Below are 18,178 nucleotides of genomic sequence, written 5' to 3' on the forward strand. Positions count from 1 at the left end.
AACTTAAAGTAAAATTCACTGCACCTGAATTTTCATCTTAAAATATTAGCAATAAAAGTACAAAATTTTATTATTCAATATATGAAATTAAATATAGCAGTAATAGCATGAAGTAATCAATGTTTTTAAATTAAATTATTGTTATGTCAAAATAATATCATGTCATACCCTTCATACGTGATGAATTATGGTCACATATTTGGCATTTGAAGTCAAGCTTGAAGCCCACCCCACATACATATGAGAGAGACATTGATGCTATAGTTGGCTAGCAAACACACCATTAATTTATTTTCTACTTTCTAGATACCATGGCTATTATTTCTTAGCTTTGTTAGAGTATATATACATCAATACATGTCATTATCAGGATTTGATTTAGTTATTTTCCAAGTCCATGATCCTTATCAGAAATTTAGTGATACTCGTGATTAGGTAATTTTGACAAATATCATATGTTCTTTAGAGACATTTTTTGCTTCTTTTCTTTTTCTAGTTTTTCTTTTTTCTTTTTTTCTTTTGAGCGATAAAATCTTTAAATATTTGCTTTAGTAGTAAAGTAACCTATTGTAGAATAAGGATATAATTTTATCAGAATAACATGTAGTGATTTTAATTATTAGTTGCAAATTTTGGGAACCTAACTTGGAAGCTTTTTTTTTTTTTTATGAAGGAGGGATCATTCCATTTTTTTTTTTCTGTTTGCAGGAAGAAACAGCAACATGAAAGAAAAAAAAAAGAAAAAGAAAAAAGTTGTGCAGCCCATCTATACTCGGATAGCTGAGACTTAGCTCCGATGATAAATCATGTGCCTCTTAATACGCTGTATTTGGGTTTAAGGTAAATTTGAATACTAAACCTCCATAATTGTCCCTCATATTTACGATTTTTATTAGTTTGATTTCCCATATTTTTTTTTGTTTTCCACCGTATCTCTTAATTTGGCAAACTAAAAACTAATCCACTGTAATACTGAACTCCATTTAAGGTCACTGGCTAATGGGTTATTGCATGTATAAGACAGAATTCGAACTTCCAACACTTAATAGGTAATTGCATGCACAAGACGAGATTCGAACTCCCAACATTTAATTAAACAGACTAGTGAGCTAATCACTCGTAATGTCCCAAGATAATGTCATCGGTAATTACTCCAAACAAACAAACAAAAAATGTCACTCGTACATGCTTACCTGCTTAGTTGCTTACAGTCAGTCAGTCAACTTAAGAAAATTTGTTTGGTTACTAAGTTCTAGAGTACTGTAATACTCGAGCATTTGCCATGTGATATGTTTTGTATTTTATTTCAATTTCATTTTCGAAAACACCCATCTCAATGAAGTTCTTGCTTATCAATGATAAAAAGAACGAAGGCTAAATAAAATTAAAAAACTTAGTGTTTGTCAATGTCATTAAATTGTTAGAAAAAAAATTTCAGTAAATTTTTGTTAGTATGTTTGACAAAATTTTAATAATAAAAATAAAAATATTAAAAAAATAAAAAAATATCCTTTTTAGAATCTACAATTTATATATTTAAAAATAAATTTAACTTAAAAAATATTTTTAACATGATAAATAAATAAAAAAAAAATTATTATTGTACCTAAATATAATTATTAAATAAAAAATTATTTTTACATAAAATATCCAAATATAAAATTACTTTTATTTTTTGAAAACATCTTTTAAAAAAAAAAATCTTTTGAGTTAACAAAATGCTGGAACTTTCGGCACCAGTGTCCAAAAAGTTACTATATTAAATTATACAGTTGTACGTCAAACCTATCAATCAATTACATTTAAGTTCTCCATGACAAGTAAGAGAGGAGTGCAATTTTCTAATATATGGAAACTACTAAAGAAAATTACAAGGATAATAATGTCTTCTGCTACCTGAAACCTCATCCATTCCTAATAGTGCTGAAGAGCTTGGTTAGACAAAATTCCAATTTCTTCGTGGATATGATTATTGTATTTTTTATGAGATATATGAATAAGTTCTCTATAGAAAGCTTGAAGTGTTATTGTTAGGGTAAAATATATTTTTTGTTCCTAAAGTTTGATAAAAATTTTAAAAATACCCTTAAGTTTTATTTTGTTTCAATTTTGTCCCAAAAGTTTTCGATTTGCATCAAATATACCCCTGACGGCTAATTTTTCAAAAAATTTAAGACCAATTCAACAACAAATTCAAAAGAACAACCCTCAACACAAACAAATCAAGCATAATTTTCATGCATTATTTTTAAATTAGTCTTAAATTTTTTGAAAATTTAGCCGTCGAAGGTATATTTGATGCAAATCGAAAACTTTTGGGACAAGATTGAAATAAAATAAAACTTAGGGATATTTTTGAAACTTTTACCAAACTTCAGGGACAAAAAATATACTTTATCATCACCAGTGCTATTCAATCCAGCTGGAACTCATGATACACCTGCATAACAAGATAGTTGTGTGGCTCATCCAATATTCGATGCATAACATGGTGAACAAAAAATATTAAACATAAAAAATGGCAAAAAAGAAACGGGTGAAGCAATCAACACTCAACATCATATTGCAAAGAGAAAACAATGTGCTCAAACATACAACTGATGGTGCACCTTTGGTTATGAAGCTTCTGTTTAGTGTTCTGTTGTTTACTGATACTTATTATGCAGTTTGGTTCAGTTTTTAAGGTTGATTATTGTTCAGATTTCTTGCTTTGATTGAAGTACCTACTCATGGCGAAGAGTTGATGAGCATAACCATCCAAGCTCAGTTGAATTGAATATAATAACCTCAAGATATAGTGACACTACTGCTCTATGACTGAGTCTATGACAGCTAGTCTTTGAGGAAGGCAACAAGACATTGTGTTTGCTATTCTGATGTATGCCTGGGTGCAAAGACAACATATCATGCTCATTTTTTTATTTATGCTTCTGCTCCTCCCTTACTTTGTGTGAGTCAAGCTTTTATATAAATTATTAAAAAATTGTCTAAAAAAAAAGAGTGCTCAAAGCTGAAAAGTATTGTAAAAAGTTATTTCAATGTTCTCAAAGCTCAAATAATGCTTTGCAACAGAAAACAGATTGTCCATTGAACAATCTCCTTGGCAAGTATTGAACAAGATGCAATTATTTATATGAGTAAAGTATCATTTTTTTTCCTAACGTTTGGGATAAGTCCCAAAGTTATCCCTAACATTTAAAACGTCCTATTTACGTCTCTAACGTTTTAAAATCGTCTCATTGTCCTTCTGTAAGTAACTTAACAGAATTGATGGTGAGACAAAATTGAGACGATTTTAAAACCTTAAAGCTTAAGGACTTAAATAAGACAAAAACGTTAGAACAAAATCAATACATTACTTTTAGAAGAATTACCAAATCAAATAAAATGAAAGTAAATTTTAACGGAATGAATAGTATAACGAATTCAATATTTTTACTCATCATAAAATACTTGTGGAATGAATAATAGATAAAGTTTTAGAAAAAGAAAAAAAATGAGTATGATCCATATATAATAAAGTATAAATTATACTTTTTATCTTTAATGTACTTATCTTCTTTGATGTTTAATTTAAATAAACTTTATTTTTAATTTTAAAATAAATTTTTATTTTTATCTTTCGATATTATCAATTTTTTACCGTACCTAGTTATTCAATTATTTTTAATCACATATAAGTAAATTACACTTAATTAGTAATTACATTACTTTCATTTTAAGTAAATTTATTTTTTCAAATTTTATTTTTAAAAATTTTTTACTCATCATAAAATATTTATAAAATGACTAGTACATAAACTTGTAAAAAAAGAAAAAACAAAAGAGCACAGTTGATATACAATAAAGTATAAATTATACATTTTCGTTTTTAATATATCAAAATTTTTTAATGTTTAATTTAAATTTAATTTTTAATTTTATCCTTCAATAATATTAATTTTTTATGATAGATAATTATTTCATTATATTTTTTTTGTTACATCTAAATAAATTATTCTTAATCACATTATTTTTATTTTAAATAATTTTTTTTTAATTTTACTCTTAGTCACGTTACTTTCATTATAAGAAAATTTATTATTGATTAAGAGCAAAATTAAAAAATATAGAATAATTATCTTTCGTAAAAAATTTGAAATTATGGAAAAAAAATTTATTTAAAAGTTAAAAATAAAATTTAATTTAATTAAATATTAAAGATGTTTAGTATATTAAAGACAAAAAAATATAATTTATACTTTATTATATATATACCATACTCTTTTTTTTTTCTTTTTCGAAAGTTTATATACTAGTCATTCTACAAGTATGAGTAAAAATCTTGAATTCATAATACAATTTATTACGTTAAAATTTACTATCATTTTATTTGATTTGTTAATTCTTCTAAGAGTAGCATATCGTTTTTGTCCCGAATGTTTTCGTTCTATTTAAGTCCCTAACATTTCAAAGTCGTCTCAATTTTGTCCCACCGTTAAATTCTATTAACAGATCACTAACGGCAAGACAACATTGAGATTATTTTGAAATGCTGGGGTCTTAAATATGACGATTTAAACGTTAGAAATAACTTTGGGACTTACCCCAAACATTGGAGACAAAAACAATACTTTATTCTATTTTATATTCCTTCATTTTTCGTTAACCAATACAGCCATATTATGAGATAGACATAAACTGTAAAGAGCTGTCATCAGAAACAAGAGTCCCTTTTTCTGTCACAATAGGATACTATCCAATTCTTCAGGGAAAAAAAAGGATCTAAATTTGGGAGGCAATACTTAACATTTGTTGCAATGACTTTACTTAGGCCTTTGCTCATTCGCAGCTCATAGAAGTGAAAACCAACAAACTAACTAAAAAAAACTATAATAGAATACTGATATATTAGCAATTCATCAGCATGAGTTAGATATGATAAAGTGAGCTAATGGGAGAGATTATGAGAGTAGTAGTACAGTTTAAGGGATACTGTGCCAGCTAGGATAGGACAGCTGTAACTACCTTACAGGTGTCATAACTAGAACAGAAAGATAGTATTGCCCCTTAAGCTAGCGCTTGCACAACAAGCTACAACTCTGTTGTATATATAAAGCACAACATAATAATCTCAAATTCATAATGTCAATAACAGCTTCAGCTACACTCCTCTCACTCACTCACTCTCATTCTCTCTTCTTCTCAAATCATGACAAGACAAATATCTGCCAGACATTCCTTTGATTTCAACCACAACCCGGCCTAAGTTTTTTGTAATGTGAACTGGTGAAGAAACACAGTTAAATCTTTCAGTAGCTACTACTTCTGTATTATTATGTCCATCTCCCACCGGACAACTGAACAACCGGGATTTTAAAGCCAACGCCTATCACTTTTAAAGTTTAAGCACTATAAATATTGCAAATCACACGGGAACTGGAAGCAGCAACTGTATGATTTATTGCATGTAAATTGGGCTTAGTCAGCAATATAAAACTTGTTTGCACAAATTGCAGCCACTATAGGTTTAATATATTAACCTAACGAATGAATAATAAAGGGGGATTATCGATAACAAAAAATGGTTAGAGTACCTAAGTTCATGTTGTTCACCAATAATCACGGCAAGAGCATAGCCCGTCTTTAAAATGATGGAACCTTTTAGCATCTCTAATGATGAGTTCTCTTCCAACAATCTTAGAAATAATCTTCAGTGCAGTATGACAATCCCCACAAACTCGAAGGTTCTTAATTACCCTGATAGGAGAGCGAGCAGAGCTGCTAAGGAGACCATAAGCAACAGCAAGTCTCTCACTATGGGCAAGAAGAGCTTCTTCTTTGCCTTCTTGGTCTATGTCATGCAACACAAACTTTGTCTCTGGAATATAGCCAGCTTCTTTCATCTGCGACTTCATACCTCTAAGCAAGGCATATATTTTATCATTTTCAGGATGAGAAGTATCTCCGGCTCTATATTCATGGACTCGGCTCCTTACTTCCAGTAGATTTTTGCTTGCTACTTTCTTGTCTTTCTCTTTTGTCAAGTCTGAGGCTTTGACAGGTACAAGGCCAGCCTTGGATTGCTCACTTAAGCACAAAGGATCCAGTTGCTCAACTAACTCAGCACAACGATACCCCAGCTCAGTGTTTCCGTGAGCTCTACAGAGATTCATCATAGTCTCCCATACATCAACACTTGGCTCCATTGGCATCTTTTCAATGAATTCAAAGGCTTCATCCAGATGCCCATTACTACCAATCATGTCTACTACACTGACAAAATGAGCCATAGACGGCACAATACCAAAATCCTTGCTCATGGATTCAAAGTGTAGCATTCCTTCATCAATATCTCCCAGCATACTGCATGTCAAAAACACCCCGATGAACATCTGACCATCAGGTTTCAGTCCCTTTTCTTTAAATTGAGTGAATAGATCAATGGAATCTTCTGCAAACCCATTCTTAGCAAGTTGTGTTATCATAGTATCCCATGTAGTCAAATTGCGCTCTGGCATATTATTGAACACATTGAGTGCGTCATCCACAGAACCACATTCAAAATACATCTCCAGTATCTTATTATAAGTGCTGACTTGGAGAGGTGACAGATATTGCAAAGCATTTCTGTGTACAATTTTTGCCTCTTCAAGAGACTTAGCCTCTCCACAATGGTGCATTAATTGTAAATATCGCGGCAAATCCACAGGAATATGCAATTTTGCCAACAATTCCAAAACTTCAACTGCTTCCTTTACTTTACCGTCCATGCAGAAACCATCCAGTTCCTCAAGTGTGCCTCTATATGGACTATCATTAGATGCTTCAGCTGATACGCCATCAGGTTTTGCAGAAGCAAATGTTGATCCCTGTACAGTATTCCAGTTTGGAGAATACTGACCATTTTTCGGAGTTTGCTGAAATTGTTCAGTACCCAAGTATCGCTGACTAAACTCATTACTCCCCGAGTAATGATCATTTGGTGGCGGATTACGAATATTTGTAGGAAGATTCCCTAGAAGATTTCCTGGAGACTCCGAAAGCCTAGGCGAGCTATGAGCATTTGGATACTGCATCCTTCCTCTGGGTTCTTGTGCCCAATTCTGGTTCCCAGTAACTGCATTTTGATGCATCCCAATTCCCTTTGAATCACCGACCCCAACTTGCTTCTCTTGCATCCTTGTATTGCTTTGACCATAGTACCCATTGACCCCTCCATTATGTCCAAAGGAATTGTTCTGAACTGAATTCCTAGAGATGCTTATATGATTTTCATTTGCAACCTGACCAGCTCCATAAGAAATTCTACCGGAACCGCGATGATTATTTCCATACGACCCACTAAAATTTCCACCACGAGCAGCTAAATTATTCCCATATTCATTTCGAATTCCCTCTGTATGACCCCAGTTCTGGTTTATGTTCTGCCGATTTCCCACCGAAGTTCCTCCGGTAGAACCATTTGCATTTGCTTTAGCAGAATAATCTGGACTGCGCCTACTCACTAGCTGGTTCTGATGTGAAACTGGGTTACTATGGGTTTCTCCGTAAAACCCAGCATTGTTTTGCATCCGATAACCTAAAGAATCATCTGTTTGGTTACTGCCAGAAACCTGAAAATCTGACCTTTCTGCAGCAGTACTAATAGTCCTCAACAAGTTAGGAGTTTTAATAAAATCTGCAGAGTCACCCATACATGAACCATTCCGGAACTTCAGAAGAGAACTAAATTTAAGTAGTGAGGTTCTATTAGAAGACATTGATGGCATGAGGCCGAAAAGAAAATCCAGCTAGTTTGCCAAAAGTGGTGTGTGCTATTAGTAATTTGAAAACCTGAAGAAAGAATAAGTAAAATAAAATGAAAATATATCTTTATATATATAATCAGTTCATAGAAGATATAACTAAGAAAAAGCAATAATTGTTTATTGATGCAGTAAAGAAATAAAATGATGCAAACTCAATCTTCATCCTTTGCATAACGGAAACTTACAGTAAAGAGCATAGTTATCAAAACCGAACCGATAATTGACCCGGTCATACGACCACTGAGTCATTGGTTCAATCGGTGGGGTAACTAATTCACCCGGTTGACCCGGTCATAATTAAGTAAAAATAAATTAACATCAAAAGTTAAAACTTAAAATACATGTCATTACAAACAAATTAACAGCAATCAAGTATCAATTCTTAGACATAACTAATGATGCAAAAAGAGATAATAAACTAGTCACGGGTACAAAATACTTTCTCAATTTAAATGAACAAGAGAGAACAAAAGATAACACAATCAGTAAATCAAATCCGAGGAATGATCTGAAAATCGGCATCTATATCTACAACACAATCAACATTTCCTTCATTTTGATTTGCATCTATATCTACATTTGTGTATGTTTCACAAATCAATACCAAGAATAAGTCATAATAATACAAACAGAACAATTTAACTAAACAATTTTATTCTGGTTTGCAAAAACCAAAAAACATGAACTTCATTTTCAACTACAATAATTTTCAGCAGCAAAAGATTTAGCTCAAAAGATGATTTACAAGTTAACAGCAACAAAAAATTTAGCTAGGTGATTATTTCAGCAAGACAGTGATGATAATCAATAACAAATATAAATTATTTTTAGCAATAAAAAAATTTAACTAAGTGATTATTCAGCAAGACATCAACAAACTCAACATTCAATCAGTAACAAATTCATTCAGCAATTAACAAATTTAAGTTAAGTGACATGACATTCAGTAACAAATTTCAGCAACAAATTCAACTTTCAGCAAAAAAAAAAAAAATCAGAAATGCAGTGATGAATTACAGCAACAAAATTGAAAGTGAAAGAAAGGGGAAATTTGCTGGAGAACTCACCAAATCTGTTGTGTGAAGGAAGATGACGGCGAGGCTCGAAGCAAGAAGACAAACGAAGACCAGCCCACCAGGACCTGATGCCTGCGCTGCCGGCGACAAGGAGCGCACGGAAGGCGTGCGTCTGAGTGTGAGGTGACGAGACAGAGAGCGACGACGACCACCCCCGGGACCTGCTGCTTCTGCCGCGGCGACGACAATCGCGGGGAAGGCGCGCTAGTTGGGTGCAAGACGGTGACGGTGAGGAAGCTGGTTCCGTTTGGTTCTGCCGCGGCGAAGCGAGCGCAGGAAGGCGGCGACTGCGCTTGAGACTGTGAGGACACAGAGCGCGACGAGTGACTGAGTCCGAAACGGTGAGTGCCTGACCTAGAGAGAAAACTTGGGCAAAAGTTGCAGAGAGGAGTGTCGCATTTTGAGAGAGTTCCTCATATTGTGATTCCTAGTATTCAAGATGATGATGAGCTGTTTTTTTTTTTTTTTTGAGGTGGATTAAACAATCCCTAATTTTAGGTAGATCTTTGAGATAGGGAGAGAAAGATATGCCATGTGAGCTTTCATTCATTGGCGATAATGAGCTTTTTGAGGAAGGATGCTGTTTAGAATGTTTTGCTTTTGGGCCTTAGACTCCATTCTTGATTTAAAAAAATAAATAAATATACTGACATTTTTAAATATTTTTAAGATCTAATTTACTAAAAATTTAGTAAAAATTTTTATTAACTTAAGTATTAGAGTTTTTTTTTTAGGTATTACCCTCACCTCTTCACGACCACACGTTCAATCCGCAGCCCAATTTTAGGTCAGATAACCCTCGTAAGAGTAATATTATTATTGTAATTCGATATATGATTTGGATAGAAGAAAAGAGAAATTTACTAAAATAGAAATGTCACATATGAATTTTGAATTTTGAGAAAAATACATTTTATATCCTGGATCCTTATGACTTATGTACCGTGATTGACTGACCCCTGGATTAAACAACAGGTAAATTAACCCAACATAACCACCAATCGACCATTGAGTCATTTTCACAAGCACAATATACTCATTCACTGATCCAACACCAGTTCTGTTATTTGCAATGCCCTGGGGGAGCACTTAGGCACATCCTGGAACTGATCGGCGGGGAGCTCCTCCGACAACGCTCCCACGAAGAATTCAAGCGTGCCGGAATCGCGGTGGACCTTTATTCCGGTTACGGGGAGCCAAAAGAAGAGCTTCTTGGCCTGGATTCCAGAAACACCGGAGACGGAACCTTCGGTGAGCTTGCCGGTGACGTCGACGTCGTAGAAGACGAGGTGGCCGGCGATGTGGACGTAGCAGGGAGCGCGGAGCTTGAGGCGGAAGAGGCCATCGGGGGAGAGTGAGTAGGATGCGACGTCGTCGGGGAGGATTCCCTTTGGGAGGCCGTACTTAGGGAGGAGATCGTGGATGTCGGTGTTGGGCGACGGTGATGATTGCGATGTTGAGAAGAAGACGGTGAAGAAGAAGAAGATGAAAATGGTTGAAATTTGGGGAGACATCGCGGCGGATGATGATGATGATTATGGTTTTGAAGGTTTAGGGATCGGATCGATTTGAGATTTGGCGAGCGAGGGTGCTACTGTTACATATACGTGACCTGGCAACCTCCCATTATTTATGTTTCATTATTGGATAAGCAAAGCGAAAAAAAATCGATAAAAAATTTTTTAAAAAAATTTGAAAGTAGCAAATGATTTTTTTTATTTAACAATTTTTTTGTATATGTAATCTGAAATTTTTTGGGCTATTTTTATAAAGTTTATATTAAGACTTGTTGGGCTAACCGTGGGGAGGGGGAGGAATCAAGTGAGAGAAAAACACCGTGGGGAGCTCTCGACAACCGGGGAGAATTCGGGGAGGAATCAAGTGAGAGAACATAAGATGAGAAGACACCACATCCAACTCAAAACCTTAAAGTGTCAAGTTAATGGGTCTCTCATCTTATAAACTGCTCACTCTTCCATTCTTTCTTTGATGTGGGACTAACTTCAATGCTCCTCACACTTGCAACACTAACAAGACTGAGCACTAAATTTATCACTCTATAGAACTCAGCCACAAACTTTTTTATGAATATATATTTAACGATTATATATTATTATCATATTTTAAAAATACTTTTTTCGTTAATAAATTTTGAAGAAATTTTTGTAAGCTATTTAATAATTTGAAATAAATTTTGGTAATTTACTTTTATTGGAATTTTAATTTTGATAATTGAATTATGCAATTATTTTTATTGTATTTATTTTATTGCACATTGGTAACGATATCTATACTGCTATTTCATTGTGTATTATACTATTATGTATTATTAGATTATTTAAAATTTTCTAGTTGAGACATAAACATCAAAATAAATTAATCAATCATTACTTATATTATTTTAAAAGATTTCCTTAATTCGATTAGTTTTACAAATATACACCTAAATTGGGATTTGTTGTGGTAGGGCCTTTTTTGGGAAAAAAATATAACTAAAAAAAATATATTCTTGTGTTATGAAATTTAAATATCTTGGGTGATTTAACTTGTTTCATTAAATCATTAAGTTGTAGAGATCTGTTTAAAATTAATCTAAATTTTTTGAGTTTATCTAATGCACTATATAATTTGAAGCGTTAGATTAGATTGTTAAATATAAATTATTAAAATTACAGTAAAAAATAACAAGTCTTTGATATTTTTAAATTGACCTTCTATAAAATTTGAGTAATAAGCCCTCGTTTTAGGTGCTTGCTGTCTGCTGTCGCTTCTTTCCCTTCGTGCCACTTCTTCCTCACCAAATGCGATGATAAAAACTAGAAATCAAAAACTAATAAAACTTCAATAATCTTTTTAAAAGTAAATTTATAATCTTTCCAGTAAAGATATTGCTTTATCTTTATAAAATACGAGAATCAAACTTTATCTTGTTCTTTTGTTATTGGATTCTTTAGTTATTAATATCTCAACTTATCATACGAGAATCAAACTTTATCTTGTTCTTTTGTTATTGGATTCTTTAGTTATTAATATCTCAACTTATCTTTGTGTCTTCTGTAACACCCCAACTTTCGACACGTCATGACTAATGCCAAATGTTTAGGTGTTACTCGTTGTGCGGCCTACTTAGCTCTAGACTCAGATTTTTATAAATTAATTATCAATAAAAGTCTTTATCGGTTTAATCGTGAACAGATTACTACTTGTGGAATAGCGTTTAGTTGCTCGCAAGGTTAGTTTCTTCAGAGTTGTCGTGTAAGAAAACACAAGGCAACAGAAAATAACTTATATAAACATATATATAATATACACGAGTTAAGTTCAAGGATACGTGTCATCCATCAAAGCCGAGTATCACACCAAGTTATATGTACAGATACAAAAGAAGAAATCAGTCCCAACCCCCACACGGGTTTCCTAAGCTGGAACCGAATTACTAAGACGTCCTACCCCTCTAAAAGTACTACAAAAGTGAGGGGAAAGTGATACTAAGATCATTAAACAGGAGCGAAAGATCCACTGCGACTAACTCTGGAGTGATCGGTCCAAAACATGCTCCATATGAAGACTCCGCCGCGCGCCAGATCTTCCAAGCTCAGCGGTTAGAACGAAACTCACAAGGCTCCTCTGCCGGACCCGTCTGGGGAGGGGGAAAAGAAAGAAAAGAAGGGTGAGAACCTAGAGTTCCCAGTAAGGAAAAAGGGGAACCTAGGGTCTTTATCTCTAAGTTGTCGCGAAACAGAAAAAGAACAAACACAGAGACTCAAGGCACAAACATATTTATAACAAGTAAGTAGCATGAACAAGAAAGAAATGGCAGTAAATAATTCACAAGAAGTTCATATGCGCAAACAAGATGATGCATGCCTGTTCCTAGCGCAGGCCATGAGCTCATGCGTCGGTTGTCTACCCGCAACCCGACGTTACTCAGAGTGAACCCCGAGTATGGTCCCTTTACTGTGTCAATTAGACACCTTGGCATCACGGTTACCCGTGTCAATTAGGCCTCATTATAATAACATTTCAATGTGTATCACAGTAAGGAACAGTGCTATCAATTAGGCGAACATTCCCGCATTAGCAATCTCAGGCTATCCATTAGGCGGGCACTTTCGCATTAGCAGTTCGGCACAAGGTCCATTCAACATACACTTTTCATAATTTACTTATTCATTTCAATTATCTCTTTCAAACATGGTTTCTCATTTACTTTCTCTTTATCATGCCTCCGCATCACCAACACTGTAAAACATACCTCCGCATCACCGCCTAACTATACATACCTCCACACCACCGTCTAATTATACATACCTCCACATCACCCATTAACCTTAAACCTTCTTGGAGACAACTTACACATTTACATTTAATTAAATTCCTGAACTTTTATAGAAATTCGGACATAGTCTCCTCTAAAATAGCACTAAAACCACCCTTACGGGTTCCCTCACCTTTAACAACGTTCAAACTTTCCTTAACAATTTACCAAGTAAACATTATTAATTAGTCATTATACTCTCTTTAATCCCTTTAGTTATTGTAAAAACACGGGTTTAGAAAATACAACTTGGTTCGGGGGCATTCCTACCATAATTGAAATTTGTACAAATCTTTCAAAAATTCTACTATCATTGCAGAAAAAAACAGCAGTGAGTAGTAAATTTGTTAAATTCACTAAAAATCCAACTTTCACCCATTGCCTTTCAAAATTCATGTAATTAAACAAGACTCTTCCAGCTTTCCAGAAAACTAAATTTCAGACTATTACCATATCACATGTAAAAGTTATGAGGTTAGGAACACAGCCCTGCCTTATACAAATCTGTTTTCAAAATCCAGCAAACAACTCACACTTTTTGCAACATATCTAATTGGTTAAAATGAGTTTTGGCATGAAATTTTAACTGAATATTTTAGACATATAAAGCTTGAGACTGCTGTTAGTTTCAGCCCAATTACTCATCAGAATTATAAATTAAGTGAGTTGGAAGTTGGTGCTTCTGCAGTAAAGAAACAGAATTTTCTGCTGAAACCATCAATCTTCAAAAAATCATTTCTCCCAATCCACTTATCAATTAATTCTAAAATTTTTACGAAATATTAAAAACACATGAAAGTTTCATAGAAAAATAATTTCATCAAAAATTATGATCTGGAATGCTCCCAGAAATTTGTTCATTCTGCTGCCAATTATGCAGGAATTACAGAAATTCTGCATAATGCACTTCCAACAACCTCACATGCCAAATCTTATGTTCAAGCCTAAAATTCATCTAAAACCATAATTTTACCTTTCTTTTGACTAACTAAAGTTACTAGCATAATCAACACAGCTCTAAGAGTTTATATTCATTAATTTACCCCTTGTTGCAAAGGCCCACTCATAACTCAAACTCACTTTTCTGCATCTTTATCATAACAAAAATTCACTATACACTTTTCAACAAACAAACACATGATAAACCATCCATCATAAACAGTATACACAGCTGCAAGTAACATATCTTGTATAGACTATCCCTTACCTCTCTTCGAGAATTTCACAAACCAAAGTCTGTCCTTTGCTATATTAAATCAGAAAATCCTAACAAACATAATTAAAGAGATTTGTCAATTCATAGAGCTAATTGGCTGAGTTGCATATGGAGCAAGAGAAGAGTTCTTACTCTTGTGATGGGCTGAATTGATTGGTTTGGTTACCAATTAAAAGAATTGGAGCTCAATAAGGGTAGAATCTTTAATTTAGAAAAAATCAACAGAACATAAGTTACTGGTTCTTACCCAAAAAGAGGAACACTAAGAAACCCAGGAAAGGAAAGCGGTAGGGTTCCTTCTTTGGCTTCGGGTAGCAGCTCTCTTGATGACCCTTCTCCTTCTTCTTGGTGGTGACGCACGCAGATGATGATGATTTCTGCTGGGTCTTCCTCTTCCTTCTTCTTGGCCGCCACTCTTGCTTCCTTTCTTCTCTTCGTGTGGTTTCCAGGAAAATTGAGGGACTTGGCTCATCTATATATATCTACAGAAGGTGGGAAGAGGTGAGCTGGTGTGACAAGGCTTCGTGGCCTCTTCCTCTTGCAACACCACATCACAGTATTGATTACAATGAAGAGGTAACCATGGTCTTGGACAACATGTTCGGTTGTGAGAGAAGAAGGGAAGATGAGTTTAATCAGAGTTTTTCTAGGTCTGGGTTATTTAAGAAAAGTATGGTTTGGTTGAACTGGGAGAAGGAAAATCAAACCGGTTCAAAAATTTGAATTATCTAACTAATATGGTTCAAGGGAATACTTATTCCATAGAATAATTGAATCGGAAAAAGGTTCGTCGCTTGGAAGCACTAAAAGAAAAGTTTTGCGCTACGTGTTCTAATTCTAATTCGTTATCTATGCTACTTATATAGAAACCTATGCGTGTCAGCGAACGCTGTAAAGAATAATAAAAAAAATCACAGGCCTTATGGGGTAGGGTGGTTACATCTTCTCTGTCTTTAAGGATCTTCATTGGGTATACTTCAGTTTCTTCTTGTGCTTGTGATACAAAAATAAAAGGATAAACAAGACAAGAATTGAATTTGAATAAAAAAGATACATTGAAATTGAAATAGAAACAAAAATGATAGATTGAAATTGAGTACAAAGAGAATCACTCTACTTCTACCCAATTTCTTGACGCAACAAGAAAGGGACTCCTCAACCTAACTTGTCAACGCCATGGTTTGGAAATTGATTCGAAGGGACTCCTCAACCTTCTAACCAATTCCCCGATGCAACAAGAGAGGGACTCCTCAACCTCAATTGTCCACACCATGGTTTCATCACGAAACCAAAAAAGGTTTAAAACCTCTAAATCATTCTACGCTACGACTACAATAGCTAAGGAGGTATTTATAACCTCTTATTAGGTTAAAACAAAGAAAACCCTAAAGCCCATAAACATAAGGCCCAATCTAATAATTAAATAAAAAAAATCAAAATACATTAAATAAAATATTCTAAAAATGTAAACTAAAATATCTTCTAAATAACTCTTGAACTCTTCATATCACGAACATTTGAAGCACGTATCATTCTCCTCCTCTTCAAAAAAGATTCGTCCTCGAATCTTGTAGGTGAAAAAAAATAATATATGAAAAGGACAATAATTATAAGGAAGATAATTTTTTTTTTTTGGTTTTTTTCTTCTTTTTTTTTGTTTTTTTTTTTTCACTTTATTCTTCTCCTTCTTTTTTTTTTTTAAATAATGAAACGCAAACGAAAACAAGAACACAAGAACAAAATGAAAGACGCGACAAACACTAGACTCTTTTTTTTTATGATAAAAGAAGAACAAATATAGATTAATAAGAATTAATCTAATACCTGAGCTCTGATACCAAATGATACAAAAAGAAAAGATAAATAAGAAAATAAGGATTCAAACTGAATAAAAAGATACATTGAAATTAAAATAGAAACAAAAAAGATAAGTTAAAATTGAGTACAAAGAGAATCACTCTACTTCTACCCAATTTCTTGACGCAACAAGAAAGGGACTCCTCAACCTAACTTGTCAACGCCATGGTTTGGAAATTGATTCGAAGGGACTCCTCAACCTTCTAACCAATTCCCCGATGCAACAAGAGAGGGACTCCTCAACCTCAATTGTCCACACCATGGTTTCATCACGAAACCAAAAAAGGTTTAAAACCTCTAAATCATTCTATGCTACGACTACAATAGCTAAGGAGGTATTTATAACCTCTTATTAGGTTAAAACAAAGAAAACCCTAAAGCTCATAAACATAAGGCCCAATCTAATAATTAAATAAACAAAATCAAAATACATTAAATAAAATATTCTAAAAATGTAAACTAAAATATCTTCTAAATAACTCTTGAACTCTTCATATCACAAACATTTGAAGCACGTATCAGCTTGCATTGTTAGAAAATTTACTGATGAGTAGTACTAGTGTGCAGAGATGAAGTTATGGATTCCAAAGGAACACAATGTGTGTTGTAAGATCAAAGTATATTATGCTTCTACTAAAGTTTTGATATTGAAATTCTTTTTGCAGGAAATGTTTATGCCTGCTATCAAAGTATCAGGCACTGATGAACAACAGTAGAAATGGTTGCCTTTGGCTTATAAGATGCAAATAATTGGTTGCTATGCACAAACAGAACTTGGTCGTGGATCCAATGTTCAAGGGCTTGAGACAACTGCAACTTTTGATCCCAAGACCGATTATTTTTCATAAATATTTTGGATGAAAAAAGTATCTTATGATGGCTCTTAGCATGCTTTATAGACTTTGAAAGTTATATATTTTTTTATTTGCCATTGTATTTGTACAATAAATCATGACCAAAAATAGCATGAGAGTTTCATTGGTATAGTTTTAGAGAATACACAATTGTTTGTTAGATCCTTTACTTGTAATGAAATTGTATGAATTGAAAATTGAATGGAAAGTGGCTTCTTTGAAATTTATTTTGGTTTCTTGTTTGTTTTCAGCTAATAGTATTTGGAGTCTATTTTGTTTGCTTTGCACAAATATGTAAGTGGAGGAATTAAGAACTCAGGCTGTAAACATCATGTAGGAAATTAACACAGCAAGTGCATTATTTTAGAAAGCAAATTTTTATTCGAATTTTGCAGAAGTACACAATTTTATTGTTCAAAATTATACTGTACAATTAAAATTCAACTGTACTTAAGTGCAGAAAATTCACAATACAATTGAAATTTACCTGATGGATAACTTAGTTGCATAATAGCAGAAAATCAACAGATAAAAAGTGTTGCAATATAATAAGTGCACTTTACTTGTATAGCATAACAACAAAAAAAAAAACCTAATACTGAGAAGTCTAATAAGTTTATCAAAAGACCCTAGTAAGTTTACTAATATACCCTAATAAGTTAACAACTAAGACCAACTACACTAACAATAGCTAAAAGTTCTCCATAATATCTTGTGCAAATGCCGCCTTTTTCTCGTCCAAACTCCAAAAGGTTGTCTACAATTCTGGATTCTGCACAAATTTCTTGGCAATTTGCACGATCTCCATTGTGTCGAAACCAACACTCTTCAACGTTCGGCCAAGATTCACTTGCTCATTAACCCAGACATTGCATTGGCTAGTACTTGCACATGCTTTCCTTGATCCTGAACTGCAGCCTTAAAAGTTTCAACTAAGTTTGATAGGATTGCAGCATCGTTGCTTTTTTGTTGCAGTTTGACGTCCTTGATTTCTCTCACTTGATGAAGCAAAAAAAGGTCAAAAAGGTATTGGGTAATTTGCTTTCGGCAGCTGCTAAATCCTCCAT

General features: G+C 33.5%; 1 protein-coding gene and 1 non-coding gene across 3 annotated transcripts; both read right to left on the reverse strand.

Moving 5' to 3' along the window:
* Positions 1-1,740: 1,740 nt before the first annotated feature.
* On the reverse strand, positions 1,741-10,436 carry LOC140172895 (pentatricopeptide repeat-containing protein At4g32450, mitochondrial-like). 2 transcript variants are annotated; one of them, XM_072210974.1, is made up of 3 exons: positions 8,858-10,436; positions 5,577-7,815; positions 1,741-2,440 (listed from the first exon to the last, which is right to left on the reverse strand). In XM_072210974.1, the coding sequence occupies exon 2, from the start codon at positions 7,749-7,751 to the stop codon at positions 5,592-5,594; it is 2,160 nt and encodes a 719-aa protein (XP_072067075.1). In that variant the 5' UTR covers positions 7,752-7,815; positions 8,858-10,436; the 3' UTR covers positions 1,741-2,440; positions 5,577-5,591. The 2 variants fall into 2 exon arrangements, with proteins under 2 accessions (XP_072067075.1, XP_025641369.1); XM_025785584.3 differs by lacking the exon at positions 1,741-2,440 and having other exon boundaries at positions 5,420-7,815.
* A 1,699-nt stretch (positions 10,437-12,135) lies between these two features.
* LOC112736222 (uncharacterized) lies at positions 12,136-15,233 on the reverse strand. Its single transcript, XR_003168733.3, has 3 exons — positions 14,648-15,233; positions 14,392-14,450; positions 12,136-12,506 (listed from the first exon to the last, which is right to left on the reverse strand). It is a non-coding gene; the product is annotated as an uncharacterized protein (transcript).
* Positions 15,234-18,178: the final 2,945 nt, after the last annotated feature.

This window comes from Arachis hypogaea, chromosome 13, assembly GCF_003086295.3.
Source record: "Arachis hypogaea cultivar Tifrunner chromosome 13, arahy.Tifrunner.gnm2.J5K5, whole genome shotgun sequence".
Lineage (NCBI taxonomy): Eukaryota > Viridiplantae > Streptophyta > Magnoliopsida > Fabales > Fabaceae > Arachis > Arachis hypogaea.

What these genes read in the sequence shown, in the direction of transcription:
- LOC140172895 (XM_072210974.1), bottom strand. Translation starts at nt 7,751, where the DNA reads ATGCCATCAATGTCTTCTAATAGAACCTCACTACTTAAATTTAGTTCT.